Here is a 9,259-nt window from a genome sequence, read left to right on the forward strand (position 1 = left end):
GTGGCTATGTGCTCGGCTCATCACACTGCTACATTGGTTTGCCTACGGGACCAGAAAAACAGTTTGAAGCATATTTCAACTATCAGTTACTATCAGCTCAAGTGGATCCAGCACAAAGCCAAGGTCTAAAATGCAGAAAAACTGGATAAGTTTTTTTTTATCAAACCAGAGACCCAGACTATGCAGACGCACCTAAAGTTCTCCGTTCCTCGATAGAAGATTCCAATCGTCGTTACCGCAAGTGTCCTACCTAATGCCGTATGTAATAATTCAAACATAGCAAAACGGAAAATACAGTAAAACAGAAGCAACGCTAAAGTTTGTGAGAAGGAAAAAAAACTGTAATTTACAGTGCTAGCTTCTGACATTTACACGCTCGCTAGCTTTCTCTTCACATGTCCTTGAGCTAAAGCCTTTGGCGCCTTCAAAATTTGCCGCGCTAATATAACTAGCTGGTTGCTAAACGCGGGCTCCGATCCTCTAAACAAGCAAACCAAGCCAGCAGCCAACCTTGTCAAAGAAAAAAAAAGAGCCAGAAGCCAAGAGGGGAACTGCAGGGAGAAAAGAAAAAAAAAAGAAAAGAAGGGACCCTTCCTAAGTAAAAAAAAAAAGTACGCACGCAGCGTCGTTTATCTAGGAGCGAGGGAGCTAGCTAGAAGGGCGCCGTGGCGACGTCCCTCTCGATGTCGATGGAACACCGCCGTCGTCGGCAACCGCGGGCGGCGCCGGCGCCTTTGCTGCCGCCGGCGCGGGCCTGCTGCTGCTTGGTGGAACCGGAGGAGCAGCCGAGGTCGACGTCGTCATCGGACGAGGAGTCGAAGGAGTTGGACTTCCTGCCGGTCACCTCCACGGACTTGAGCCCCTCGGTGAAGATCCGGATCGCCTCCTCCTCCGTCTTGGTGCTCACCACGTACAGCGCCGCCTCCTGAAAAAAAAAAGCAAAGAAAATAAACAACGTCAAATCTCACTGACTGTTCATCTTTATTACTTATATATATAATAATCTCCTTAGCGAGCTTTTTGGTTGTGCCGTTTAATCCACTTTAGTTTAGTAGTGGACACTCGAGCTGTTGTTGCTACCAAACACGTATGGGCCTACGTGTACAGTATCTACGTATGCAAAGACGTATGGCCGACGTACGTACGTAGTGGTCCCCGAAGGATAGATCCACCTACCACTTGATGTTTACGCAGCATGTACGTACTCGCGAGGTCGAGCAGCAAGAAGCGTACATATATACATACGATACGAATGGTCAGGTCATTTACGGTGTGCAACGTGTTGGAACAGCACGCGAGTGCACATTTGTTCCCGTCACGTCTCCCTCACGTCCACGGATCGATCGACGTGTGGCCCGCCGATCGGGCGCATGGGGGTACGCTGCACGTTTAGGTCAAGCGACAGAGACCCGGCATGGACACGTAGCACGGCAATCATTGTGGGTGGTACACCCTGTGCTACACGCTCGCCTGCGTAATTAGCTTTGTTTGCTTATAGAAAAATATACTTTATTTGATCCCCTGCGACTGCTGCTAGAACGACATGAGTTTGTCGAGCCAAGGAATTAATAATAGGAAATGCTACTGCAAACACTAAAGAAGAAATTGGAGCCTCTTTGGAGTTATTTTTTGTGCATTTGTGGATGGAGAAAGTTAGTTGATAGGTGAGTCATTAGAGCAATTCCAGCAGGGTTTCTATTTAGGTGACTAAACCCATATTTTAATCATTTTGCTCAAATTTTCATCTCCAGCAGGGTCCCTACTTGGGTGACTAAAATGAGGTGGTGACTAAATTTCACCCTTTTAATTTGGTCACCCTCTACCTAGGCTACCAAAAGTAAAACTCACTATTTTTAATCTATTTAGTCGGTGCTGTTGGAGTAGAGACTACATTTGAGGTGACTAAACTTGAAAAATGAGTGACTAAAATGAGTTTTAGTCACTCAAATTTAGTCACTCCACTGGAGTTACTCTTAGAGGGAGAGATGGGGCGATGATGCAATGGTACCTAAGCACGTGGAAAGGGCTGCGGGCCCAAGTGAATAGACTTTCAGGAACAGTAGTGAGACTTCAATTTGCGGAAATTATTTTATAACTTGTATCATAGTACTTGCGAAAGGAAATATATATTTTAATAATGCTTTATAGTAAGGTCAATTTGTGCATGCGTATATGATGATTTTCGTAAGGAAAAAAGATGGGAGGACAGACGTATTGTACTAGTCAAGAAGAAAACAAGGAGGGTGGCCTTGAATTCGGATTGTTTTTGGATCAGGCATTGATATATCTGGGAATATAAATTCATGATCAAGGTAGCTAGGGACAGTAGTAGTGATCGAGAAGAGCCCATTGGACTTTGGAGGTAAAAGATCGATAGATCTTCGAGTCACAACATACACATACTCCACCATGATCGATATAAATGATGATGGTGCACGGCACGGACAGGGAGAATGCATATGCAGCTGCATGGTCGACGTACAGTAGATATGTGCAGTGCTTACCCTTGCGAACTTGATCTGGTCGAGCGTCAGCGTCTTGGGCTCCCACTCCATGGACGGCATCCGCCCCGCCGCCTCCGCCTGGTTGCTCCTCGTCGTCGTCGTTGACATCTCCAACGGCGGCGCCATGGATTCTTTCTCTGTTTACACACCGACCACTGCACCTTGCCTCTCCTCCTTTCCCGGTATATTATTATTACTCGTAATCAACACGTAAATCCCCGCGCGGCTTCGAATCGATCGATCTGCTTGGCTTGCTTCTTCCTCTCTGCTCTGCCGCCTGAAACTGCACGAGAAGCGGGAAGCCACGGCCGGGTTTATATACAAGGCCCGGGCCCGCCCGGGCAGGGGAGACCGGAGACCCGACACCCGCGACGACGTGTCCCTCCTGTACCTGTACGCGCGGGCCACGTGGCGCCGCCGGAGTGGGTCGCGGCGCGCGTCTCGGCCGGGCCGGTCGTCCGAGGTACCTGTGGCTGTGGTGCGGACTCGGCCCCGGCGGGGGACACGTGGTGGCCAGCCGCGCCGGCCAATGGCGGCCCGCCGCGTAGGCGGGTTTACTCGCGCCGGGGCGCTGGGTCCCGGGATATTGCGTGCCGGGACTCCCCACCGGCCGGCGGTTGCGGCTGCGGCTCGATCTATCGGTGGGGTTCGTTACTCCAGGCCGGCCGTGCTCCCCAGTCCCCCTGCCATGCGTTGCATGCATCCATGGACGATCCCACATGCCTGCGCCGTGCTGGGCTAGCAGCAGGCGGCCGCCGCCGCGCCGTCTGCAGACACCGGCCGGCCGCGGCCGAGATGATCGCGTGTGTACGTGGCAGGTGGCACGCCCGCCCGCTGCGGAGGATAGACACGTACCGGGTGCGTGTACGTGCATGGATGGTTCGCTAAACATCTCGGAGCAGATGCAGATCATATTATCGATCGGAGCTGCATGCATGCACTGCTCGCACGTACGCGCTTGCTGCAGTGGTGAACAATTCACATTTGCTGATCGACAGCAAGTCAAGACGGGCTTGTGCCTCTTCCAAAGTACGTGTACTGCAGCGGCCGGCAAAATCAAACCAGCGCGACACGACACACGACTGCATGCGCATCCATGGCCCGAAAGGCCGAAACGCAACGAAACGTAAACGCACGGCACGCCATCGTGGAGCGAGGACCGATCTGCGATATGGTGAGACCAGAGGGACCGATCTATCTTTGGCGCGCGCATGCAGTGGGCCATGCCCGTGCGTGCATGTGGTGGTGGGGCCACTGCACGCCCGGAGCTTGTGACGGGGAGGCGCTCCACGTCCGCGCGCGGCACGCCGCCGGCGGGAATCGCGCCCGCAGCCGCCACGTCGACCCGGCCCGCAACGGGTCTCGCTCGTCCTCATCGCTTTCGCCTCGATTCGGCTCTACACCACTCAACACGTGTGTTCGATTATTCCACGCTACGGGACACAAGTACGTACATGGATGTACACCAGCCCTGCCCCGCCCCGCCCGGCCCGTATATGTTCCACTTCTTTTTTAATTGCTACAGTAAATTTCGTCCAAATTTTTACAAGATGTAAACAAGTAAATTTCGTCCAGGTATCTATCCCGAACTCTATTGCAATTTCGTTGCTATAAGTAATGAAATTCGAGTGCATATTGCCATGCCTAGGGCCTAGGAGTGGTAATGGATCATGACCCCAATACTCTCTTCACAGTTCAACCTAACCTTAATATTTTTAGCTCAAAATTGTACTTGACCATAATATTTTTAGCTCAAAATCGTATAAAATTAGAAGTCGTCTCTTTTAGAATCCGGTCTTTTGATTATCCAGACAAAAAAATTAAAACCGTTTACCATACCAGCCGCCTGCAGGCTCTCTCCATATATATGTGTGATGATTGGGGTGGACTGGTGGAGTATTACAGTTGGTGAGACTCCCCACCATCATAAGATCTTTTCAGGAGGCGGGCAATGCAACTGATTGTACGTAGTGCGAGATGGATCGTATCGGAGTCGACTAATAATATCTTCGAGGGAGGTAACTGATTGGGAGTACTTTAGTTTGGTGAGGTCGGTCACACACTTCCACCACCACCGAGGAGTAGGGCCATGCATGGGGTACGTGTAGAGTTCGCAGCCCATTTCTGTTCGTTAATAATGCCCCGTGCAACGTTGCCTATATTCACCGCGTTCGGCAGACTGGAGCTGGAGTGGTGTGAGAGAAAAACACTATTACCTGGCTGGTGGCTGGAGCTGGAGTGGTGTGAGAGGGAATTACTATAGGGCTGGAGCCCTACCCACCAGCCGAACACAGTGATTATCTAATAAGCTTTATGTTACTACTTGTCGAATGCTATGCATGATTGAGATCCATCCTGGGTTATCACTCATCAGCTGGCCCGGCCGGCTGGTCCTCCATGCTCTTCCTATCCAAGTGACACAAAGATCATACCGATCAAGGCCTTATTCGCACGTGTCACGGTCTCCTGTTACGTTTGTGCAGCAACTAACGCATCGGTCGCTCAGCTCCATGATGGTGCAATTGTTGATAAAGCAGTAGTATGACCTGGCCAGCCGAAGCTAGGACGGATCGAGACGTGCACGTAGTACATATGTATGGATATGCTGTACGTTTCACCATATGAACTGAGGATGATATCCTCTCTGCACATCTTCTATTGTACATGCAAGTTCAGCAGAAATCCATAAGCAGGCATGAATTGCTTTATACATCAGTTGCTCCACTGCGGCCGGACAAAGGAAGGATCACAGTTTCTCACAAGAAGAAACACTCGACTTCAAGACGAATGCCCCTAACCCAACCAAAGATGCCCATCCCACACAAGGATAATTCAAGTCAGGAGCTCATCATCAAGCTCTTCTCCCCCCTACTAGTTAGGTCTTGTCGCTGGGGATATAAGGATAAAAAATATACATTACTGCCTATTTATTCTTCAGCCCTTCAGTGAGTACTTCTTTCCCGTAAACGCTGCAAATTTCGGATCATTCTTCGGTTCCTCCTTCGCTTCCTTCTCAGGCGCCTACAAAATTGATGGAAAAAATGTAAACATAATACAGCACAGCATTCCTTCTCAGGAAGCCACTAGTCATCATTTGGGTACATCCTGGCCACTGGTTACAAGATGTGTGCGTATGTTGAGATATACCAACCTTATCAGCTCGACTTCCACCCGAACCAAAGACAAGCTTTCCTGTGGTCTTACGCGACGAACCACCCTGTGACGAGCTGGCTGTTGAGGGCTGCACACCATTGGTTGCATTAGCTTGTCGCTTTGCTGGGGATGAGGCCAGCGCATCTTTACCCTTAGAAGGCTTCCCATCCAGACGCCTTCCTGAACCGGTGAAGGGGGTGAATTTTGGTTCTTCTTCAGCTGGAGGTTCTGCAGAAGAAAAAAAAAACAAAAGAATTGAAGGACCAGTGTTTCTTGTCTAATAATTACCAAATAAAAGGCATCAAGAAGGGTAATCACATCCAGTGATGTATTGAACAAGAGCATTACCTGTAGTAGGCTCTGTGTTTGCAGGAACAGCGGGTTTTACTGGCTCAGGCTCCTTATAGTCAAGTGGTGGAGCAAAGTCAACCTCACAATCAGTCTCAATAATACTTATAGCATTGGAAGGTTTTGTCTCCACTATATCAATGTAGTACTTCTTGTTATTATATGCTACCATAATGCTGTCACCTGTGGTTAGGCAAGAAAAGTTCCTCAAAGTTTTCTCCAAGCTGCAAAAATGATGCAAACAGATACATTAGTGTTCTTCAGGAATTTCATACTTGCGTTACTCAATACTCATATCATGTAATTCCAGTCAGAATACAGCAGTCATATAGGGAGGGAAGGGGTAAACAGATGTTCCCCTAGGATGAGAAATTGTTAATAAGAAAAATACTAACATTGCTTTGGGGTTTGAGATATCCAAAAAGTCTGTTGTATGAGGCTGCAACTTGACATATGTGCCCTTGGGGAGGTTCGCATTTTTTATGAACACCATATCTCCCTCTTGCAGAAGAAGATTTTGCATCATCTGATGGAGTACATCAAGTTAGCTTTATTTACATAATGATATGCAGAGAAGTGCAATAGGCGTACCCAATATGGCATGTAGATCATGCCTTCTTCTGCAATGAACTCCAGAACACCACAATGTGAAGTCCGTTCTGCTGCCGCATTGTGGACTTCAAAAAGCATAGGATACTCAATATGCAGAGATGCTGCAGAGAAACCAAACCTATTGTCAAACGAGTGCAGGAAAAATTGCTAAAAAGTTTGTAAGATGAAGAGTAGTAGTCAAATGCGCCTCACTTACCGAGACGATCAAGAGCTGATGGTGGCATAATAACTGAAAAGAAGAAAAGTAATAATCACGTAATCTTCTAATAGCAAACTGCAAACAAAATACATACAGAACTTGGAACTCATTGAACAGAGAGCATACTTTTGTCACCAGCCTCAAGTTGTGGCTGCAAAAAAAAAGAGGTAAAAGAGATATTTTAAAATATAAATTCCAAAAAAGCAAACTATAAATGTTACATTGAAAGGTTGTAATTATTCTAGCAATAGATGTTGATAGAATTTACTGCAGGATGCTATTCTAGTAAATCATAACATTACAAGCTTGACATTGTTTACAAAGGCAAGACTCAACATAAGCATGCCAACAAGTCGCTACTAAAACATGATAGAAAGATATTTTACTTGATTCGATTCAAAACTCATGTTGATTAAGGAAATATAAGTTCCTCATTCAACAATTGAATGAAAATAGGCATTAAAGCATTGATCACATTATTCACAGTCAACTATCTCACTAGTCATATGTCCCATGAAACTGGTAGAGGATGAAGTGGAAACGCATATTCAAATAGAAAATGTGGTCCCTCATCTGAAGAAGATTTACAAACCTTGTCAATGAAAGATGCTGGGTAGCAGCGATATGTCTGCTCGAAAGTGTTTCCATGGTAGCCATAGCCTTCAAAGTACTATTCATCATAAAGAAATTTATAAGGATTGAGGAAACAACATTGTGGTTCCACAACAAAAGAAATAATTAACGATTCATTATGAAAACATGCACATATGAAACAAGTCAGGAGACAGGCAACTCCTAAAGTTTTGAATATCAATAACATACATGATACATAAAAGAAACTGTAGCTTGGTTCAGATCCAAAATCAAATGCAATTATATTGGTCAAGAAATGGCAGCAAGTATCAAGGAAGAACTTTTGGGGATCTTCTGAATTCACCGCTGCACAATGCACATTAGATAGTGATGCACAATGGCAGCAAGTAGACCTTAAGGAATATCTCTTGACATTGTTTGACTTTCCAGTGCTATCAGCAAATTCCAAGTGGGAGGAGAGAGCCAATTACATGTATCCAGCTAAAGGACTTACCATTGTTTCCCCCCACGAAGGTTAACCCCTCGTGCTCCCTAGAATATGAGAAACAAAAGGAAACAAATTAAACGATGCAGACAAGGCAGAGATACAAAAGTAGGCACTCAAAGTGCCGAGCATAAATTACGGGTGCAGGAATAATTGCGCTCACACTTGTGACCAGTGTGACAATCAAAGGAAGGAAAGACAATATCAGTTAGTAAGTGTTGGTCAGTCTTCATCTTCACTGAGGCTACAAATACGCCACATCACACTAGAGAATTAACACTCATGAAGAGGAGATTACATGTTTGCAAAATGCTCATGAACATGATGACAACCAGTTATGAAAGTAGAGAAATAGGTATCCAAGGTACAGTCTTCAGCTATTTAAGCCCAATAGAATTGATAACCATGTATATCTGGATAAAGGCGCAATGCAAACTTGAAGTTCCAAATACCCATTGGCATGGTAACTGGTAAGCGTGCAACTTGAACGGACACTGAACATGTTACTTTAGCAACAGACAGTGGTATATGCACGCTTTCAGTAGCTACTGGAAAAATAATGTCATTTATTTCACTAATAACGAATTGGCAGTATATGCACGCACGCAAAGGGTCTAGATTGCTAGCACGTAAACGAACAGGAAGACAGTTGACAAGACGACGAACCCGGTCACGCGCAATTCCCTGCGATTATAGATTCTAATACAAGCGCGGTAAAGGGTGCGGGAACCGGATGGTACAAGAGCAGTCGGGCGGCCCCGGATCACACGGGGAACGGAATTGAGTGGCTTACCGAGAAATTAAATCGACAGCCGGGCACCCGGCGGATCTTGCGGGAGTTGGGGGATGCGGCGGCGGCGGAGTGGAGTCGGGGAAGAGTAGAGCGGAACCCTCCCTCTCGGTCTCTCTAGGAAGAACTGAAGAGGAGGAGGAGCTCGTGCTTGGTTCGTGGGGAGAGGGACGGGTTCCTTGTTGCCTCCGATGGAAGGAAGAGGAGGGGGGCGAATCGAATCAAGGTCGAGGAGGCCGCAACGAATAATCTAGAAGGTGAAGATGAAGGGAAGGGAACGGGCCAAGGGAGGCTCTGGTGCGCGGGTGGAGCGGGCCGCGCGCCGCCCCGCCACACGACCGTGGACTCTATCGGGCCGACGCGGGAACTTTGTGCCTCCTGGGCCACAAATGCCTTCGGCCCATGCAAGCTCCATAACGGCGATGGCGATTTACCAATGTGGGAGGGAGGGCCCATCAAGTTGGAGTCGGTAAAATTGTGGCAAGCACGGCAAAATCGTATATCTCTATCTCTACTTAATAATAAAAAAAAGACATCAAGAGGAACGAAATTTTCCTTCGTGTATCGCGGCGGTG

General features: G+C 47.4%; 2 protein-coding genes across 3 annotated transcripts; both read right to left on the reverse strand.

Moving 5' to 3' along the window:
* Window positions 1-304: 304 nt before the first annotated feature.
* Window positions 305-2,776, reverse strand: LOC120663766. The gene is made up of 2 exons (XM_039942664.1): window positions 2,505-2,776; window positions 305-925 (listed from the first exon to the last, which is right to left on the reverse strand). The coding sequence occupies exons 1-2, from the start codon at window positions 2,628-2,630 to the stop codon at window positions 653-655; spliced, it is 399 nt and encodes a 132-aa protein (XP_039798598.1). The 5' UTR covers window positions 2,631-2,776; the 3' UTR covers window positions 305-652.
* A 2,348-nt stretch (window positions 2,777-5,124) lies between these two features.
* On the reverse strand, window positions 5,125-8,931 carry LOC120663767 (ubiquitin fusion degradation protein 1 homolog). Of its 2 annotated transcripts, XM_039942665.1 has the most exons (10): window positions 8,688-8,931; window positions 7,904-7,941; window positions 7,409-7,486; window positions 6,943-6,967; window positions 6,814-6,846; window positions 6,597-6,718; window positions 6,401-6,531; window positions 6,006-6,229; window positions 5,656-5,885; window positions 5,125-5,525 (listed from the first exon to the last, which is right to left on the reverse strand). In XM_039942665.1, exons 2-10 carry the CDS (start codon window positions 7,904-7,906, stop codon window positions 5,439-5,441), a joined length of 933 nt encoding a protein of 310 aa, XP_039798599.1. In that variant the 5' UTR covers window positions 7,907-7,941; window positions 8,688-8,931; the 3' UTR covers window positions 5,125-5,438. The 2 variants fall into 2 exon arrangements, with proteins under 2 accessions (XP_039798599.1, XP_039798600.1); XM_039942666.1 differs by lacking the exon at window positions 6,943-6,967 and having other exon boundaries at window positions 8,688-8,928.
* Between the last annotated feature and the right edge of the window lie 328 nt (window positions 8,932-9,259).

This window comes from Panicum virgatum, chromosome 3N (genome assembly GCF_016808335.1).
Source record: "Panicum virgatum strain AP13 chromosome 3N, P.virgatum_v5, whole genome shotgun sequence".
Classification (NCBI taxonomy): Eukaryota; Viridiplantae; Streptophyta; class Magnoliopsida; order Poales; family Poaceae; genus Panicum; species Panicum virgatum.